The sequence below is a fragment of the Heteronotia binoei genome, chromosome 2 (genome assembly GCF_032191835.1).
Source record: "Heteronotia binoei isolate CCM8104 ecotype False Entrance Well chromosome 2, APGP_CSIRO_Hbin_v1, whole genome shotgun sequence".
Lineage (NCBI taxonomy): Eukaryota > Metazoa > Chordata > Lepidosauria > Squamata > Gekkonidae > Heteronotia > Heteronotia binoei.
The window spans coordinates 65,549,108-65,570,918 of NC_083224.1; the positions used below are offsets into that span (position 1 = coordinate 65,549,108).

At 46.1% G+C, this 21,811-nt stretch overlaps 1 protein-coding gene across 2 annotated transcripts in view; it reads left to right on the forward strand.

Moving 5' to 3' along the window:
* Positions 1-986: 986 nt before the first annotated feature.
* The window catches only part of PPM1J (protein phosphatase, Mg2+/Mn2+ dependent 1J), a 47,404-nt gene continuing 26,579 nt past the window's right edge, over positions 987-21,811 (forward strand). For both annotated transcript variants that reach the window (XM_060231217.1, XM_060231218.1), the window contains exons 1-2: positions 987-1,371; positions 19,678-19,804. In XM_060231217.1, coding sequence (XP_060087200.1) covers positions 1,004-1,371; positions 19,678-19,804 — 495 coding nt within the window. In that variant the 5' untranslated portion in view covers positions 987-1,003. The remainder of the gene's footprint in view (positions 1,372-19,677; positions 19,805-21,811) is intronic.

Below are 21,811 nucleotides of genomic sequence, written 5' to 3' on the forward strand. Positions count from 1 at the left end.
TTTGCCTGCTTGCCTCCACTCTTGCCTGTCAGCTGCAAAAGAGGACACTAAGCAGGAATCTGAACCCACTTCTGCCTTGTCCAAGTTCAATATCTTAGCTACTCCTCATCTTTCAGAGTCTGAAATGGTCAGGCCAAGAGTATGCACACCTTAATAAAAACAGACTCCTTGATTTAAAAAAACCTTTTTTTTTTTAAATAGACACAGATAGACCTTCTTTCCCTAATTCCTTGATTCGTTGGCTTTGTATGAAAGAGGTTTCTTCTTTAATACCAAGTGTCACTGCCAGCAGGTGCAGAGAGACCCTGTTCTATCCTTTGAGAGCCACCGGGAAAAACTGTAAATGATCAGCTAGAGGACCCAATGGATAACCTGGAGGGAGATGACAGCTTTCCAGTGTTCTTCAGTTTCACAATTCGCCTCCAGGCTTGCTCAAGGTCTTAGAGGTATTTGAAGAAGTTGTACATTTACAGGAGAGTAAGCCCACATGAATCCAGTGGTCATTATTTGAGTAAAACCGTGCGCTGCTAGTCTCACAAGCAAAACCTCCTTGCAGACCTTCCCATTCCCCTGCCCTGCCGCCCTCTGGATAATCAGGAGTCCGTTGAAGATTAAATATCCGAACAAAACCTGGTGGAGTGGAGTCAAAGACTCCGAGCGAGGCATCTTCTAAGCAAAGACGGTACCTAGTTTCGGGAAAAGAGGAAGGCAGGGAGGGCAGGGGGGAGTGTGGCGTCGGCGTGGGAAGAGCCTGAGCCAGATACACGGACTGGGGGAGGAGCCGCTGAGGGCTCGCTGGCGGCTCGGAGTCGTGGGGCAGGGCAGGGCAGGTTGTGGCCGGCCGTCTGGAAGCGCCATTCGCACGAGCAGGGAGGCTCGGGGCAGCGCCGGCGGGGATGCGAGGGGGCGGGGGCCTGCTCCGAGAGTCCCTGACGCGGCGGCGGAGCTCCTGCAGCCCGAGCCAGTGAGCGCGCCTCCCTCCGCGGCGCCCGGCGGTTCCAGCATGCTAGGCAGGGTGCGCTCGGCCATGGCGCAACTGGTCGGGGGCCTGGGGGGCGGAGGAAGCGGCAGCAACAGCAGCAGCCCCCCGAGCGCGCAGCCCGCCCTCCGGGCCTCTTCGCCGCCGCCGCCGCCCCCTCCTCCTCCTCCAAAGGCGGCGCCTGCTCCGCCCGCTCCCTCCGGGCCCAGCGCCACCAACTCCGGCGGCGCTAGCAGCTCCTGCCGGGAGCCCTCCCGAGAGAGCTTCTCCAGACCAGTGTTCCTGCAGCTCACCGCCGAGGAACTCCAGCTGGCCGACGACCACACCGGCAGAGCCGTCCAGAGCCCCCGCGAGAACCGCCGCCGCCTGCCCTGGAGAACCGGCTACGCCGAGTAGGCGAAAAGGGGCGTCGGTGACGGGAGGGAGGGGAGGGGTGGCTGCGGGAGGGGGAGCGGAAGCCAGGACCTTGTGGCGTGATTCCCCCCTCCCCATTTCGGGCCGCCGCCGATAGTACCGAAAAGAGCACCTCTGAGCATGTGCAGACTACTGTCGCGTCTAACCGTAATCCGCCGCCTGTGGGTAGAGTTGAGGGGCCTCAGCACTGAGGGAGAGGGGTGATGCTGATGAGCGCGACTCCAGCCTCCTCGTTTCCATTTCAACAGAGCTGGAAGGGAGAGCATGGTGGGAGTGGAGAAGCGAGAGCGCGAGCAAGCATTCAGGCCAATTGTGTGGGGAGAGCCGGGGAACTGGTTCTGCCAAGGCGAGCCATCCCAAATCCGCACGTGGCGGCAGACCTCTGCGTGGCCGCTGCGCTCGACCGCAAAGAGCCGCTCTCGCTTGTGGATGTGAGGCGAGGCGGAGGAATGTCGCCAATCAACTCAGCTCTCGCTACGCTTGCGCTCCCTTTGCGCTGCCTGAAGATGTTCGACAAGGGCCCAAATCGATGGAGGTGTGAGGAGAGTGGACCGGGGCTAATGTGGGGGGGGGGGGGGGCAGGGAGAAATGCTTTCGCCGCGCCGGGATCCCCTGCCCTTGAAATGGAGTCTGAGACTGTCTGCATAAATTCACACTTTCCCTTAGCTTGGAATTAGGTAGCGGTATCACAAAGGTCTAGCAAAGTGTAGCAAAGTTCCAGGGGTAGCTTTAGCCACCTCAACAGCTTCTATAGAACAAAATAGAAGTCAATTGCACCTTTAAGACCAATTTAGTTTTATTCAGAACGTAAGCTTTCGTGTGCATGCACACGAAAGCTTACCTTCTGAATAAAACTAAGTTGGTCTTAAAGGTGCAATTGACTCCTATTTTGTTCTACTATGTCAGACCAACACGGCTGCCTATTTGGATCTAGCTTCTATAGAGTCTTAGCAGAAAAGGGCCAAGAACAGGAGTGATAGATTGGTATAAGCCAGGGGTGGCCAAACTGTGCCTTGGGAGCCACATGTGGCTCTTTCACACCTATTGTGTGGCTCTTGAAGCTCCCACCGCCCAATTGGCTGGCCCAATTGGAGAAGACATTTGTCTCTTTAAATTACTTCGCCAAGCCAAGCTGGTTGGTGGCTTGGAGAATGCATTTAAAGTTAAAGTTAAAGACCTCTCCCTCCCCCTTCTATTTGCCTTCCTTGTTTCCTTCCCTCCCTTCCATCTTATGGCTCTCAAACATCTGACATTAATGTTTTACAGCTCTCAAACATCTAACATTTATTCTATGTGACTCTTATGTTAAGCAAGTTTGGCTATTCCTGGTATAAGCAGTGATGCACAGGGTTGTCAACAAGCCTGGAGAAAAAATGGTCTTCCCTTTAATGGGATTTAATTGGATATTATTTACCAGTTGCCCATTTCCATGCTATGAAAGCTTCAGCTGCCTATCTCCACACATTAAGCCTCTGTTAAAGGACAGGGTGTTTATCTTCAGACCTGTTGACACAAACACAATTATACTAATCAGGGTTTTTTTGTAGAAAAAGCCCAGCAGGAACTCATTTGCACATTAGGCCACACACCCTGACACCAAGTCCGCTGGAATTGCATTCCTGCTCAAAAAAAGCGCTGATGCTAATATTTTAGAATCTTGACCAAATACCCTTGAAAAAGAGTATAGTCTCTGAGCACATTGGGGATTTGCGATACAGCTCTCTCTCTTTATTTCTCTTCTATCTGTCAAAAGAAGTGGGCATCCTTTGGGGCTTTGCACATTTTTTGTACAATTTGACCTGTCTCTCCCCCCTTTCTTTCACAAAACTATACCCACTATCTCCTTTAAAGTGTGTTGTGGGCTTGTGAATCTGGTTTCCCCCTCTTCCTTAAGCCATGGTAAACATTGTAAGTCCACTTCTTTCTGGCTGTCTTACTCTGGGGGAGCTTACAAAAGGTATTTGGGTGAGGGGTCTTGTAGAAGGGAGGCCAACATGGCAGAGTTAGAGAACTCCTGAGTGTTTGCACTTTTTATAACCCTACAGTTTTTTGGTTCTGATGCTCAGTAAGCCAGTTCAAGGAGCACCTTTGTAATGGCAACATGCAAACATAAAGAATAACTGCACTCCAGGATCCTTTTTCATACATGGAAACAAGAATTAAAATAATGGCTGAATAGCACTAGACATGTCATTCCTGTTGCAGGGTTTCAGCACAGAGATGGGCACCCTGTGTGTCTTTAGGATGAGTGGGTAGGAAAAAGCCACTAGGGGTTCATCTAACCCACTGTGAACATTGCAAGCACAGCTTGCTTACTGTGTTTCAGTTCACATAAAACTATTCCACTACTGCAGTTTTAAGATAATTACATCAGTCCTCTAGTGGTATTTTTGTTATTCAAATCAGTTTTCATTGTTATTTGTGGTGGCGATCTGCCAGTCTTGAGACATCTGACATTCATCTTGAGCCTGCTTTATGAATATTCCACCTTCCACAGAACTCAAGGATGCACACACAGATGTCTCAGATAGTCTCCCTCAGCTGAGCATATACCAGACATAGACCATTTTTGTTTCAGCAAAGTTGCTGCATATGAGCCTTCAGAGTCTTCTTGGAGACCTGGAGGGATATGTCTTAAAACTGGGACAAATGAAGGAGTTTGACATGGTCCTTGCACATAGATGACCTGCACAATATTTATAAAAAAGCATTATTGTGGGGGAGGTGTAGCTCTCACCTGTGTGATAAGTACTTGAAATGGATGAATTATTTTTTTCATTGGACAGATGATGTTTTCTCACTCCTTGCAGAAATAGGATTCTAGCTACTGTAGTTGGGAGAAAAGTTTGAAAATGCAACCCAGATGTACTTTTTGGATAAAATCCAACAATACAAAAATAGCTAATTATAAAACCTACCCAACCCTGATATTTAAGGCGATGTCGTGTCCTATGTAAGAGAGAGCAGCTAGAGCTGCTGTGTTTTATTCTCCCAGTGTAATGATTTATTGACAGGTAGAAATTAAGAATAAGAAACTTTCTCTGGCTTTCAGTGACTAGAAAAGCAGCCACATAACTGCTAAAGACACAAGAATCTTGTTAGAGAACACCAGAAATGATATTTTCTTAAGGAAGGAAGGGGGGGAATCTGATCTAGTCCCACATTGCAGAACACTGAACTGGAGTGAGATGGAGCATGACCTCTTTTCCACTTTTGACCTTTTCCTGTTTCCATATCAATGCAGAACTTTATTTTCTAGAGAAGGTGGCACAATTTCAGGTGCTCTTGTAACTCCTGACTGCTGTGTCTTGGCCTTAACTTGCCTTTTTGTGGCAGGAACCCCCTCTGAACTATAAAGAGGTTACTGAGGTTCAGCCCCAGGATTACATTTTATTTGGACAGCGGAGGTATCATCTTTTCTTTTTGAAATGTATTGGGGAAGGAAATTTAAAAAAATTCCACTCCAAAACAATCTGCTTAATTACTGGAAGCTAGTGTAGATGACAGGGAAAGGCAATGGCAAACCACCCCTTAAAAAGTCTGCTGTGAAAATGTGAAAGCGACGTCACCCCAGAGTGGGAAATGACTGGTGCTTGCACAAAGGATTACCTTTACCTTTTTTATTGTAAATTCTGCTATTGTAAAAGGACTGCTTTATTTGCCATAATCTGAATTCAGAGAGTGTGCCAGAGGCTGTGTTGCAGATGGCTTTCTTGCCTACTGCAAAGCATTCCTGGATCAAGTGTGTGCATACAGGATACATACAGACATAACCTATTGGAAAAGTGGGGCTACTCGGGATTAAACAGTTTCTCATCTAGGGTCAAGGCTGGGGAAAGCCACTTCTGGCAGTTTGTATCAGAAGCCACCTGTGCAAAAGAGATGGCACAAACACCTTTGTCTCAGAGTTTTGCAACTCTTTTAAATATTAATTGTGCTTTTTGTAAAACAGTGGCTGAATTACCATTTGGATAATTAAATCTGGCATTAGAAACAAAATGCTACAGAAGATGTCAGACTGTTAAATGTTTTTAGTGCCATCTTGTTTTGATAGTCTAAATCAGGGGTGCCGAATTCTTTTGTTATGAGGGCTGGATCTGACATAAATGAAACCTTGTTGGGCCGAGCCATGTTGGGTTGGGCCGAGCCATGCAAGGCCAGGCCATGTGTGTACCTATTTAAGGTTAGGTAGCAGAGATCTCTCTCTCTCTCTTTCTCCCGGCTTGACTTTGCGAACAAAGATTTAAGAAAGTAGTCCACGTCTGCTGTAGGCTCGCTGGTGGCTGACAAGACCAATGCGGGACAGGCAGGTCCGGCCACAGTGGCTGCAGGGAAAAGTCTGATTTGGGGTTGGTGCTGTAGCAGTACGATTCTTCCTCAATCTCCTTTTGTCCTCAAGACCAGCTATGCGTGCATTCTCAAAGGAAGAGACAGCCTGGTGGATGGTGTGCCTCCATGCTTTGCGATCTGAGGCTAGGTCAGACCACTGGTGATGGTTAATGCAACAGATACCAAGGGATTTCTTCAAGGAGTCCTTGAACCTCTTCTTTGGTGCCCCTCTATTTCGATGGCCGGTGGAAAGTTCGCCATACAGGGCAATCTTGGGAAGGAGATATGCCCTGCCCAGCGCAGCTACGTCTTCAACAGCAATGCCTCGATGCTTGTAACCTCCGCCCACTTGAGGACTTCAGTGTTGGTCACAAAGTCACTCCAGTGGATGTTGAGGATGGTGCGAAGGCAGCGCTGATGAAAGCGCTCAAGGAGTCGCAGATGATGACGGTATAATACCCACGATTCGGAGCCGTACATGAGGGTTGTCATCACAACCGCTTTGTAAACATTGATCTTTGTGCCTTTGCCAGTCTATTATCAATCTCCTTGTCGATCTTGGCGTCTGAGGAGATGATGCACCCCAGGTAGCTGAACTGCTGGACTGTCTTCAAAACTGATTCACCCACAGAGATGCAAGGAAGGTGATAATCTTCCTGGGGTGCAGGCTGGTGGAGAACTTCTGTCTTCTTCAGACTAACTTCTAGGCCAAATAGCTTGGCAGCCTCTGCAAAGCAGGACGTCATATGCTGCAGAGCTGATACCGAGTGGGAGACAAGTGCAGCATCATCAGCAAACAGTAGCTCTCGGATAAGTTTTTCCATTGTCTTGGAGTGGGCCTGTAGTCGCCTCAGGTTGAACAGGCTGCCATTGGTGCGATAGCGGACGTAGATACCATCGTCATCATCTAAATCTACTGCGGCTCTTTGAAGCATCATGCTAAAGAAGATCGTAAAGAGAGTTGGTGCGAGAACACACCTTGCTTTACACCTGTGCCTATTGGGAAGGGCTCCGAGAGGTCGTTGCAGTGTCTGACTTGGCCTCGCTGGTCTTCATGTAGCTGGATGACCATACTGAGGAACATCCTAAACGTTCCAAGATTTGCCACAGGCCATTCCTGCTAACGGTATCAAAAGCTTTGGTAAGGTCAACAAAAGTCACAAATAGACCCTTGTTCTGTTCCCTGCATTTCTCTTGGAGCTGCCTGAGAACAAATACCATGTCGGTGGTGCTCCTGTTAGCTCTAAAGCCACACTGGCTCTCTGGGAGGAGTTCTTCTGCAATGGTGGGCACCAGTCTGTTCAGGAGTATTCTGGCAAGGATTTTGCCTGCGATGGAGAGCAGGGTTATTCCCCGGTAGTTGGAGCAATCTGACTTTTCCCCTTTGTTCTTATGTAGAGTAATGACGATTGCATCGCGAAAGTCCTATGGTAGTTTGCCTTGTTCCCAGCAGGTGACAAGTACTTTGTGAAGTGTGCTATGTAGTACTGTGCCCCCATGCTTCCATATCTCTGGTGGGATTCCATCAACTCCCGCTGCCTTGCCACTTTTCAGTTGCTTGATGGCTTTAACAGTCTCTTCTAGGGTGGAGATCTCATCCAACTCTGTTTTCACTGGTTGAAGTGGGGTGAGGTGGATTGCTGAATCTTGAACTACGCGATTGGCACTGAAGAGAACCTGAAAATACTCCGACCACCGGTTCAGTATGGATGCCTTGTCTGTGAGGAGCACTTGGCCATCTGCACTACACAAGGGACTCTGAGCCTGATATGATGGACCATATACTGCCTTCAGAGCTTCGTAGAACCCTCTTAAATCACCAGTGTCTGCACACAGCTGGGTTCTCTCTGCAAGCTTGGTCCACCACTCGTTCTGAATGTCTCGAAACTTGCGCTGGAGGTTGCTACATACAGCGTGAAAGGTTGCTTTTTTCCCGGGACAGGAGGGCTGAGCAAGATGTGCTTGGTAGGCAGATCTCTTTTTTGCCAGTAATTCTTGGATCTCTTGATTGTTCTCGTCAAACCAGTCCTTGTTCTTCCTTGTGGAGAACCCGAGGACTTCTTCAGAGGTCAACAGGATGGTAGTTTCTAGGTGTTCCCAGAGTGCTTCTGGAGAAGGATCTGTGAGGTAACTGGGGCTCTCAATTCTTGTCTGGAGTTTTGCCTGGAAGGCAGCTCTAACTTCGGCTGACTGAAGGCTGCCAACCTGAAACTTTCTCCGGGGGATACCGCCTCTCCTGGGTGTAGATTTAAAGTGAAGACGGAGATTGCAGCGTACAAGACGATGATCCGTATGACATTCTGCACTGGGCATTACTCGGGTGTGTAAGACATCTCGAAGGTCTCTCTGGCGCACCAGAATGTAGTCAATAAGGTGCCAATGCTTGGACCGTGGGTGCATCCAGGTTGTCTTCAGACTGTTCTTCTGCTGGAAGATAGTGTTGGTGATGGTGAGCTGATGCTCCGTGCAGAATTCTAGCAGGAGGCGCCCGTTATCATTGCAGTTGCCAATGCCGTGTTTGCCAAGTACTCTTTTCCAGGCTTCCGAGTCTTTACCTACTCTGGCATTGAAGTCGCCAAGGATGATCACCTTGTCCTCCATAGGGGTCTTCCGTACGAGGTTGCGTAGATCAGCATAGAACTTATTCTTTTCTGCAGAATCTGCTTGAAGGGTTGGGGCATACGCACTGAAAAGTGTTGCATGCTGCTTGTTTTGAAGAGGGAGGCGCATAGACATGATGAGATCTGAGTGACCTGTTGGCAGGTTTTCGAGTTTAGAGGCAATGGAATTCCTGACCATGAAGCCAACGCCAGAAAGGCGGCTCTCAGCCTTTGACTTACCCGACCAGTAAAGGGTATAGCCAGCACCGTGTTCTTGAAGACTACCTTCCTCAGAGAAACGGACCTCACTGAGAGCTGCTATGTCGATATTCAACCTGAGAAGTTCGTGGGCAACTAGAGCAGAGCGTCGTTCAGGGCGACCACTGTCTACTGTGTCAAGCATGGTTCTGATATTCCAACACGCAAGCTTTAGTCTTTGCACACTTTGTGAGGCAGGTGCATGCCTTTTCTTTGTTGTTATTTTTCAACCGCAAGTAAGGATGCCCGTTGACCGCGGCTAGCCAACTGGGGGGGGAGACAAGCTTTGTTTAGGCCACCTTTTCTAGGCCCTTCTCCATACGGAGCAAGCAGTGCTGTCCCTAAATAAGGCTGCTTGGTCGTTCAGGGTGCTGCCGAAAAATGCTTTCGTCTCCGGGTCAGCATCAGGCGACCAATACCCTGAACCGCCTACATGCAGCATCGGGACTGCGGCTTCCAGTGGCATCTTCCACCTGCCATTTCACCCCTTGCCCATCGCTGCAGGACTTGGTATGTTGTGGGTTGTGGATGTGGATACCTTTCAGGCCTGCGCAGAGGAATTTTCAGGTGAAGCGCAGTGTGCGCAGTACTGGCTACACCCTTTCACCATGGGGTCATCTGCCATGGCCCAGTAAGCTGGGACGCCAGCAGCGAGTCCTCCAGGCGGTAGATGTTACATTAACGAGCTCTGTCTGCCTGGGCATGATGTTAGAGTTTTCCTTCTCTTGGCTGGCGAGGTTGGTGAGCCCAGCCTGCCCATCCGGTTATACTGCCGGACATTCGGTCGCACCATGACGTGGCAAACTCTGTGAAAACGGGAGGGACCAGCGAGAAGGTGTTGCCACAGATGCAGTAATGTAGGAGAGGCCATTGCAGTGACCATCTGCCAGGCATAGCCAGACAGTGACCATGCAGCGTTCACTACACAGGGAGAGGAGAGGTGATGTATTGCACATGCACTTTCCCTGGGGGGGCAGGACACCCAGGAGGGAGCCCACCCCCCGGTAGCAGAGATATACCTTTTATAAAGAACGCAGACAAACCCAAATATATATTTTAACAAACTTAAAACATGCTTAAAACACTAGTATTCATTGGTTTTAAATATGCTTTCTTTGTATTTCTCCCACGGGATCTAGGGAACTGGGCAAAGGAAGCTCTGGCTCTTTCCTTCCTTCCCCAGGGGACTGAGGGGCGGGAGCCTCAGCCAATAGAAGGAAGAGAGACTTGGCTCAGTAGCTCTGCTGTGCAATTGAGAGAGCCTGGCAAAGCAAACTATTCCTCCCCCCTTCCTCACCAAGGGAGGAGCCTCAGCCAATGGAGAAAATAGAGGCTTTGCTCTGTAGCTCCTGTGCTATTGAGCAAGCCTTGCAAAGCAAGCTGTTATGCAGAAGGAAGCAAGATAGAGGGAGAAGGAAGCAGATGACAGCCAATTGCTCGGGGGCCTGATAGGAGCCCTCCGGGAGCCTGATTCAGCCCCCGAACTGCATGTTCGACCTCCCTGGTCTAATTGTTTAATTGTTTTTATATTGTTGGTCTTTAGTGTTATTTTATATATTGTGAGCTGTCCCAAGCCCATATATGGGGTAGGGCAGGATATAAGTTTAATACATAAATTAATATAGAAGGGTCAATAACCTACCTAAAATACTGGATGGGGAGAAGATGACAAGTGAACTAGAGTTCACTTTACTGCTGCGTAAACCTAGCATTTCACAATGCAAATATTGGAAGTTGGAAAAATCATTGTAATTTATGTTTTAGTGTTATGGTTGTCTGCACTCATACCCATATGCTTTTCCTGTTCACCAGTAAGAGCAAGCTTACCTTGAAAGAGGAGTGAAAAGTGAGTTATTCTAATGACGATTTTGATGGTGAAGACACTAGGGCAGCAAACATCCAGCATCCTTATCCTAGACCTGTGGTGGAACCAGCCTGCTCTAACCTGTAGTCCCTGTTCTACCTTGCCCTCCAAGGTTTTCACAGCACCTGGAGAGGCTTTTCTTTCTCTCCTGTAACCTGCCGCCACCACCACATGACCTTTTGGGGGAATTACCCATTGGGAGAGTCAGGACTCCCAGTTTCTTTTACAAGTTCTGAGGCCTTGCCTCTGTGTCTCCCGCTGCCCAGCACCTGGTCACCACAGTGATCATTTACTGTCTTGGGAACCCCTGGAGGAATAGCCACTTGTCAACTGCCTTCCTTCCCCCTAGCGCTTCTTTGTGTCTGAGATGGTGGAGGTTTATGTGGTACAGAGAACCACTACTAGCATCCAAAATTATGAAGTAGTTATTAAAAAGGAAATGTTTACAAGCATCCTTTTAGTAAAGCATCAAATTGAGCAAGGGATTCAGAAGAAATGAGTAAAACCCAATTCCTCTGTTCCTCTATATATGCCCTATCACAGGGGTGGCCAACAGTAGCTCTCCAGATGTTTTTCGCCTACAACTCCCATCAGCCCCAGTCAGCATGGCCAATGGCTGGGGCTGTTGGGAGTTGTAGGCAAAAAACATCTGGAGAGCTACCGTTGGCCACCTTTCAGTAGTTCAAATATAGGACAGGCTCCTTAATTTAGGCATTTCAATTATCTTGAGGTTTCCTTCATTTCTTTGGGCTAGGACATGGTCAAAATGTCTGCCTCCTCCAGAACTTAGCTAAGAGTTCTGTCTGCTCTGATGGACTCAGCACCCAAGAGAAAGAGAGCTTCCCCCTTTCTCCCTTAAGTTTTATAACCTTTCCCCCCCTCCAACTGACCTGGTCAGGCCAAGTCAAGGAAGCTTTTCTTGACATCTCTAGAGTTTTCCTTCCTGAAGACACTCTAGTATTTAACACCTCCACACCTCTGTTCCCTGCTTGAAGGAGGGGGGACTAGTCCCTCCTGTTGTCTCTAGCTAGATCTATTAGCATTTGTATGAAGGTGAGCTGAGGTAAGTCTGGAAAGCAGCTGAATTAATTTCTCTTCCAGCTTATTCTCTCTGCAGGGGGGGGGGGAACACTTAAAACTTAGAGCAGAATTGACTTATTTCGATCCTCCAAGGAAAAAATGCATTTCCTCACAAGACTGTGACTTAAAAAAAAAACAACCATAAAGGGAAACTTATGTCCTGGTTACATATCAAAGTATATGGAAAAGAACCAAAAATGCACATATTATAAATACAAGGGAGGAAATCATAATTAAAAGAATCAAAACTTCCTTGACAGTGTCACCTTCATGAGAATATATTCCACCCCTAATGACCTTTGGTAAGCAGCACTGAATGTGGTGGTGCCGCACTTGGAAGCAGATTTAGGTTGCAATCTTATCCCCCCCCCCCCCCCGAATAAATCCTGTTGAACACACTTGCACTTTTGAGTCAGTGTGCATAGGATCAGATTGTACAACATTGAATGAACATAACAATGCATCCTGTCTCACGTAGTAGCCAATCAGTTACACAACCAGTGGCCAACATAACATTATAAAACACCCCTGAGCTTGTCATATTATATTTATGAACTTTGCAAATATTGTTAATGTGGAATATAAAGCACAAGAGAGTCATCCTTAAATCAAGTGCACTCTCCTGCCAGTGTATTCACATTACAGCACAAACTAATGAGTGAAAACATCTTTAGTATTCTACCACAAACTTGCCTGAAAAGCTTATGTGTAGTTCCAAGCTGATTCATACTATGGTGAAGCACTAAGATGAACAATTTTACAGCCTCCACATTCTGCCTTAGCGGACAATGAGAAAGTTGCCATAGACTGAAAACCAACATCAGAAGTGGTAGTGTCAGTCAGCCCTCATGTTGTGTTTGTGTTGATGGCTGTTCATCCACATGTCAGGAATCCATATGCAATTCAGGGTGCAGGACCAAGGGCATGAAATGGAAGCAAGATCAGGCCAAGGGTCAGAAGTTCAAGGTGGAAGTAAGGAAATTTCTGGACTTTAGATCTGGAGGTTGGGGTTTGGGAAGTGGGGTATAATACCATAGAATTCACCAAAACAGCTATTTTCTCCAGGGGAATTGGTCTCTAATGTGGAGATCAATTGTAATTATGGGAGACCTCCAGGCCCTGCCAGGAGGTTGGCAACTCTATCTAGAGGTGATAAGCAACATTAAGTTCAAGTACAAATGAGCAGTTCAAATTTAAGAGGTCAGAAGCAAGAAGCGTCATCCAGGTCAGGTGGGAAATTAAAGCACTAAATTTACTCTAAAACATAGGCTGACACCCAAGTACACCAGATTGCAGAGGAATCACCTTGCATACCCAGCCTTTACAAGGCTTCTTTGAGCCAGGTGATCCCATAAACGGAGGTGAACTGCAGCACAGGAGGCACTGTTATATAAACTGCAGCAGATGCACTACATGGAGTAAGTCTTTAAGTTGGACTGGGAAGGGTCCTAGTCTGAGTCATATCCTATCTAGACCCTCAAAATTGGTGTCCCAATAACAAACCAATTTTTCAGCTCTCTTCAGTATTTTTGTGTTTAGCACCAGCTTTCATATGTAGAATTAGCAGATGAAAAATGTTACAGTAAAGGGGGGAGTACTCCATATTTCTAACTACATATTTGGTTTATGTCAAAGATATACCTGTGACATCAGTGGTAAAGTAGGCAACCCTAAAGGTTTGTTTGTGGATAAGCTCATCCCCAGTAGCTGGAGGGAGGGCCTTGTCTTCCGATCTTGTTGTACAAAGCAATACCGCTTCCCAATATAAAATAGTCCTGCTTTAAAAAGTGGTTTCTTAAGGCCAATTCTGTAATTCAGTATCTTATTGTGGATGCATTGCACAATTTTATATGTTACAAATTTGTCCATTTCTAATAGCAGATAATTTAAACTCCAAAAGCAGTCTAATTCTGTTTAAATTACTCCCTTAGAAATCGACATGGGACAGAAGGGCATAAATGGCAAATAGCTTACACATTTCTAGACTCAGGATGACCAAATCTTTGTTCATAAGGAGATAGTGGCCAAATTTTACTAGAGTGTGTCTTTGCATGCAGAAGGTCCCACATGCAATCTCTAGTTAAAAATGAACAGATTGTAGCTGACGTGAAAGACCTGAGACCCTGAAGAGCTGTTGCCAGTCTGAGTAGACTTCGGTGGACCAATGGTCTGAGTCAGTTACATTCAACACATACTATAAAAAGTGCAGCAGTGCCATTTTCTCTATCTGTTGTAGGTTGCTTTGAGGGATTGCCTTTTTGTCATGTTCAACAGATGTATAACTGAATGTGTGAATGAAACCACACATTTGTCCACATACTGGTGGTCCATGGTTTCATTTGCAAAGTGAATGCATGTTGGCTCTTTCTTGCAAACAGACGTATGCACACAGGAAGTATATGCATTCAGTGTAACATGGGGAGAAGGCTACTATCAGGCAGGTTCTTGTGTTCATCTATTAGGCCAAAGTGTACTAAAGACTTTCTAAAGGTTTAAAGACCTGCACAGATGTAAAGCTGGCACACTGACAGATGCTTTCACTTCATTTCCTGGTATTTGACCCACAACCAGTTATTACACGAACTCAAGGCAGCCTCTCTGGCAAATTATCTTTTTCTTTTAGCATGATATTCGTTATTGACAAAGTCAGGAGTCATGGCTGTTTACTCCCCATCTCCCACCCCCGGCCTTCAGCAGTCTAAGGCAAATCAGGCAACACAGCAAAGCTTCTGCAGCTGGCTACCTGGTTCAGCTGGCATATAGTTCCTATATTTTTGTTTTTTTCTTGTTTAATGTTTACATTGTTTGACTGTAGGCTGGTCCTCATGTTCTAGATTAAAAGCGAAAGAGAACTGAACTGTTCAGTAAATTGTTCACATTTCTAGACTTCATCCAACATTGTTAAATATTCTAAGAATTTATTGTTTTTAAGGGTAATGCCATTATTTTCCAATTAGTTAACAAAATTGAGGATTTTTTATAATTAGCAATAACATTTCATGATGAAAATAATTTTTTCATAATTTATGCTTTAAGTATCCTTGACCATTCTTTGGACAAAAACTAAATATTTTGGACAGTCCAGTGCCTAACCCTAGCATGGTGGGAATAGGACCAGCCTTGTAGCATGTTCTACAAATTATTTCATGATCCATGAAGTTATTCCCCCTCACATTTCCTCTCTTTTAGAGTAACAGTATAGGACAGTGGTGGCGAACCTATGGCACGGGTGCTAGAGGCGGCACTCAGAGCCCTCTCTGTGGGCACGTGCACTCCCTCGCCCCCCCCCCACGCATGAGGCTTGGTTCCCCCCTGCAGACCCCCCTCGCCCGCTTTCCCTCCCTCCCTGGAGCTGCATGCAGCCATGCTCCGTGGCCCCCCTCCTCGGAGGCACGCTGAGCTGTGCTGCGCTGAAGCTGGACCCTACCAGATTTGATGCGGCTGGTGCGCCCTCTAACTCTTTGAAGCCTGCATGGGAGAAGACTTCACTCTCCCTCATTTCCGGCTTCAAAGAGTTAGAAGGCGCGCTGGCCACATTGAAGCCGGTAGGGTCCAGCTTTGGCATGACTCGGGGTGCCTCTTAGGAGGGGGGGGCATGGAGCGCAGCTGTAGCTCTGGGGAGGGAGGGAAAGTGGGAGGCAACGGCAGAGGGGCCACGGAGGGGGGATCCGAGCCTCGTGAGCACAGGGAGGGCAGGGAGCACGCGTGCCCACGGAGAGGGCTCTGAGTGGCTTGGTTTGGAGAGGGATTTAAAGAAACAAATGCCTTCCCCCAAGCTGGCTGATGGGACGGTGGGGGCTTCAAGAGCCACACAATAGTTGCAAAAGAACCATCTGTAACTACCAAGTCACGGTTTGGCCACCCCTGCTCCAGGTGGTAGCTGGAGGTTGCTGGCTTTTTCAACTGATCTCCAGGTGATGGAGGTCAGTTCGCCTGGAAAAAAATATCTGCTTTGGAAGGTGGACTCTGTGGCATTATACCCTTCTGAGCATGGGTGCAGAACAGGGTTGCCAACCCCCAGGTTGTGTTTGGAAACTTCCTGGGATTACAACAAATCTCCAGGCGATAAGAGATCAGTTTTCCTGGAGAAGATGGCTGCTTTGGAAGGTGGACTCTGGAGTCATATCTCATTGAAGTTCCTTCTCTCCCCAAACTCAGGCTCCTTCCCCCAAATCTCCAGGTATTTCCCAACCCAAACCTGGCAACCCTAACTGGGCCTCCTTCAGAGAGACAACAGGGCACTCCAACCTTTTTGAGCTCATGGGCACTTTTGGAATTCTAACATGGGGAGATGTAAACACAATGCAGCCCCCAAGCACAACACACAGAGGAAAATTCCTTGCAGGCGTGCCTGCAGTTTTAGGGAGGGGGTTAGATGGGAGCCACATAGAATAAATGTCAGATGTGTGAGAGCCACCAGACACAAATGTCAGATGTCTGAGAGAAGGAAGGAAGGAAAATAGATGGTGGGAGGGAGCAGGAAGGGAGAGGTGGAAAGAAAGCAACTTGAACTTTAAATGCATTCTCCAAGCCACTGGCTGGCTTGGCTTGAAGAAGTGGTTTAAAGAGACAAATGCCTTCTCTGGTGGGGGCTTCAAGAGCCACAAGATGTGTGTGAAAGAGCCACAGTTTGGCCACCCCTGCACTAGAGAGATGGGTATAAGGCAGCTTCACGTTTTCATGTGGCCAAGACCTAGTTACGTTTCATATTTCAAAACTGTTGTGGCACGGTTCAAGCCAAAGGGAAGCAGAGAGCATGGGTGTGTGGGGATGGGGTGGAGGGGAGAGAGAGATCAGGACCTTGAATCAAGCACATTTTTTTTAAAGGGATGTGGGTTTATTACAGCAAATGTTGGATCCCACTAATCTGGCAGAAACAGTGGCCGGTATCGCCTCTTGTTTAGGAGTGGAAAGGGAGGAACTGCAGGCTTCCTTGCTTTCAAATACGGTGCTTCTGATAGCAGTATCTGAGCAGAGCTTTTTCAAGCTACAGGGACCATAAGGCAAATTGTTGATAAGCTGTTTTTGAACTGTTGCACTGCTGTTCTGTTTTTTTCCAGAGCATCCCTGACAAGTGTTTGTCTGACCGTTGCTTAAAAACTGCCAGTGAGGGGGTCGAATGCACTGTTGAACAACTCTTACTGTTAAAAAGTTTTTCCTATGCCAGTCCTCTCCTCTGCTGCCAGCAGGAACAGCTCCCTGCCCTCTAACTGTCAGCCCTTCTAATACTTCAAAAGAGCAATCATGTCTCCCTCCTCAACCTCCTCTTCTCCAGACTGAATATCCCCAAATCCCTTAGCCTTTTCTCATTGGGCTTGCTCTCCATGGTTACTCGGAAATAATCTACAGTGAGCACTGTGGCTCACTGCACTACTCTCTACACATGCACAGGATTGCGGTTTTAGTTTAAAGAAAGAAGAAGATATTGGATTTATATCCCGTCCTTCACTCTGAATCTCAGGGTCTCAGAGCAGCTCACAATCTCCTTTATCTTTCTCCCCCACATCAGACACCCTGTGAGGTAGATGGGGCTGAAAGAAGCTCTCCCAGAAGCTGCCCTTTCAAGGACAGCTCTGTGATAGCTATGGCTGACCCAAGGCCATTCCAGCAACTGAAAGTGAAGGAGTGGGGAATCAAACCAGGTTCTCCCAGATAAGAGTCCATACACTTAACCTCTACACCAAACTGGCCCTCCTTTCTCACATCAGACTTTCTAGTTAATACAATTCAGACTATCCCTGACGTTTCAAGGGGTAGCTGTGCTGGTTCATAGTAGAACAACTAGATTCGAGCCCAGGAGCACCTTAGAGACCAACAAGATTTGAGGGAAGGGGCACAAACTTTCCAGCATTAGAGCTCCCTTGATTAGATAAAAGGAGCTTTGACTCTCAAAAATCTTGTTCTCTAAGGTGCTGCTGGACTCAGATGTAGTCATATAAATCAGTGGACTCCTTTCATCAACTTAATGTATTAACTAACATCATGTATTCCCTGCCTTCCTCCCCCAAAAGGACACTGAAGTGGTTTGACACACTCTCCCCTTCTCTTGTATCCTCACAATGAACCAATAAGGTGAGTTAACTCAGAGTATTTTACTGGGCCAAGGTTTTCCTGCAAGCTGCCAAGGCAGAGTGGGCATATGAATCAGGACCTCCCAGATCTGATTTAGACACCCTAACCACCAGCTCCTACTAAACACACTATGTTTTAATGTATTATTTTTTCCTAATGGAAAACTAGAATGATGTTTATAATGTATGTTATATGTTCAAAAGTAAATTAGGTGGACAGCAACACCTCTGGGAAAGGCATGTTCTCAGTTTAACCCAGACTTGCAAGCAACAGCAATGAACAGGCTCCATTTATTGCCTTATGACACTTTCACCATCATTCTCCCATTCTGACATGTTACTATTTTGTTAGTTTCCTAAGCAAATGGTATCCAGACCAAATATTCTGTCAGTTTATTAATTTCACTAAGAGTTGTTTTTTTCTAAACTAAAACCTCAGTAAATTGCTGTGTTGGCACTTTGTGATAAATAAGTGGGTTTTGGCTTGTAGTTTGGGCACTTGGTCTCTAAAAGGTATAGGAAGATATATCATTGGTATAGGAAGATATGGAGACATTGCCTAAAAATACATCTAAGGCCTGGTCTGAAGACACCTGTTGCACCAACCTTGCTGAGCAAAGTCTGGACTATCTGTGGACATTACCTTGAGCTTGATGGAGGAAAGGGATTATATAAATGTTTATCTTCGCCCATGCCCCCTGTGGGCTTCTGTGAGATGATATCTCATGTATGCTGTAGGTTGCTGTATGCTCTTAAAAAGTTATGTTGGTCTAGAGGCACATAGAAGGTTTTTCTAGCCTCCTAGCATGGATAGATGAAGCAATTTAAAAACTCCCATTCCAATCATACTTCCTCAATGTCAAATCATTTTTGCTCTGCAGACAGATTTGTCTGCAACATAGTGTTCTTGTCTACAACACACTTCCTGTTTTGCATTTCTACAACTTCCTCCCACAAAACTGAGTTTTGTAACTGATAGGACTCGTAACTGATAGAACTCAACCACTCTCCCCACCCCACCCCCACCGGTAGCCAGATTAACAAGATATTGCTTAATTTGTATGACTTCTGTTGCCTTTTGGTCATTTAGTTCTGCATTGAGATGGATGAGCTGCTGATTATTAGGAACTCTGCGAGAAAAGCTGCTTGAAAGATTATTTATTTATCAGATTTATATCTCGCTCTCCCCCGACAGACTCAAGGTGGCTAACAACAGTTTAAAAACATTAGCAATTTACAAACATATTAAAATTAAATATATAAAAACATTTCCATACATATTATATTAAACCAGTTTATGAAGCATTTTTTCTCTGTGGAGCACAGAGAGGGCAAAATGATGTCAATTGGGCTGGTAGTTCCTTCATTTTAAGGAAGCTAAAAGTGGCTTCAGAGGGACATTGCTTCCCATGATACAAACCAGGTCCCTAACATGGTACCAGCCAAACATTTTCCTAAGGTAGGTGGAGAGCCAGATGGAGCTTTTGCCCAGCATGGCTTCAGATAGGCCACTGGAGATCAGGTTTGCTCTGCAAAATAACATTGTTTTGGAGGCAACTGCCACTAGTGTCATTTTTATTTTCTCATTCTTCTTTCCCAGTGTTTTTTTTTTTTTAACCACCCCTCTTTTCCCTTGGACTTCTCTGGGTGTATGGTTCCATATCCTATGGCAGCCATTTTGTAGTTGGGCCCACTACCCAGTGTCAGAATTCCAAAGGTGGTCATCAAGGTTGGGGGCCACTGATGCAAATACACCTTTATTTTGTCACGTTTACTCAAATGGGCAATATATAAATAGCAAAAAAAGTAGGCAAAGAATGTACACGCTGTGACACAGCAGGTTTTTCAGTAGTGTAAAGTAGTCCATCTGAGACAGCAGATTTTGGCATGCACAAATGTGTCAGGTTCCTCTGAAGAATTATTGTCTTCAACTTTCTGAAGAAAATAATAGTCTGTCTTGAGTCTCAGGTGTCCTTTGTATAAGACATGAAGGGTAGGCAGGGAAAATGAAATCCTTTGATCAAATCAGACATTTGCCCTGACCAAACTCTGTCGTTCTCTGTATTCTTCTTTCCTTCCTAGGGTAATAAATGCTGGCAAGAGCCAGCACAATGAGGATCAAGCCTGCTGTGAGGCAGTATTTGTGGAGAAGCGAGCCAGTCAGAGGAATAACCCAGTCTCCAAGGAAACATTTGGAGACCCGGAGGGGGTAAGCAGCATAATCATTAGAACAGCCTCTTTCTAGAGCAAACTCAGTCTTGTGTTTACATCTCATTTCTATCCTGTTTTGAGAACAAGGTAGCTTCAGTCCTCAGATACTAACTGTTAAGGGCCAAAATAGAGTCAGGTGGGTAGCCATGTTGGTCTGAATCAGCAGAACAAAGTTTGTGTCCAGTGGCACCTTTAAGACCAGTTCACTCCTGACATGTGTCTTCTTCACATGTTTAGTCTGGACATTTCTTTACCATCTGTGGGCATGTGTAAGGCCAGACTATATGTGGATCCAACTGCCAACAGGTTTTGAAAACCTTTCCCTTGGCCATCAACACAGGAATCACTGCAGCTTTACTTTAAGGGGAAGGGGCTATGGGCCAGTGGAAGAACATCTGCTTGGCATGCAGAAGGTTCCAGGTTAAATCCCTTGATTCCCTAGCTAAAAGAATCAGGTGATAGGTGATGTGAAAGACTTCTGCCTGAGACCCTGGAGAGCCACAGGCAGTCTGAGTAGATAATGCTGACTATGATGGACCAATACCCTAATTCAGTATAAGGCAGCTTCTTCTTCTGAGCCTTTATGATGTCACAAAAAGTTTCAATCATGTGGGATATATGAGCAGTGCCTAGTGAGTTGTCAGAAGTCAGGAAAGCTGATCAATGAGGGTGTCTATTAGAGTTCAGTGGCACCTTTAAGACCAACAAAGTTTTATTCAAGGTGTGAGCTTTTGTGTGCAAGCACATTTCCTCAGACAATGAAATGGAATTAGAAATAGCAGTTGTACAGTTTTGAGCAGGAATGCACAAGAATGCAGTTCCAGCTGACGTGGTATCGGGTTGTGGCCTAATATGCAAATGGGTTCCTGTTGGACTTTTTCTACAAAAAAAGCTCTGGTTGTACATATTGATGAGTACCCACCCTCTATATGTACGACTTTGAATAAAACTTTGTTAGTCTTCAAGGTGCCACTGGACTCTAACTTTGTTCTATTCACACCAACATAGCTGCCCACCTTGAAGTGTCTATTAGTTAGAGCCAGAACATTACTTCTTAACTTTTGCTTGACCAACAGAAGCAGATTATATTCAATACAGCATACGAGTTAGCAGAAACATTTGTTTTGTTTGCTGCCTTACCAAAGATCTGCTCAAGTGGCTCACAAAGTAAAAACAAAAGAATGATAAGAACCATTTGTACAAGAATGAGAGCCAATGTTATATATTGGTTAGTGTATCAGGTTATGACTGGGGAATCCTTGGTTCAAATCCTTGCTTGACTTGTTGGATGAGCATGGATCATGTTTTCAGAATAAAATATGAAGGATGAATCCTCTGTATGATGGCCTATACTGCTTAATAGGGTAGAATAAAATTATGATAATTAAAAATAATAAATAGGCAGGAGTCAGCTTGTTTTGGTGCAGAATTTGGGATCCTTTGACACTCCATTTTGATTTCTTTCAGGGGCACAGAGTACACTGTTACATGAAGCTGCCTTCTACTGAATCAGACCATCAGTCTATCAAAGTCAATATTGTCTACCCAGACTGACAGTGGCTCTCCAGGATCTCAGACAGAGATCTTTCACATCACCTACTGCCTGGTCCTTTTTAACTGGAGATTCTGGGGATTGAACCTATGCCAAGCAGATATTCTACCACTTAGCCATGAACCCTTCATTGTGAAGTGGTTCCAAGGTAGAGCATATGCTTTGCATGTAGACGTCCCAGGTTCAATTGCCAGCATCTCTGATCAAAAAGATTAGGTAGTAGGTGTTGTGAAAGACCTCTGCTTGAGACCTGGATTGCCACTGCCAGTCACAGTAGACAATACTGACCTCAATAGACTTCATTGCAGAAACTACATAGCAGACTTGCACATCACAAGTTGCCTCTTGCCGCTTACCTTTTTTTTTTTTTTAGACCTTTTTAGGGGAGTTGTTTGTTTTCAGGTGGGTTGCTTTGTGCTTTTGGCATCATTTTAGGGCAATCTTTTCTTTTTT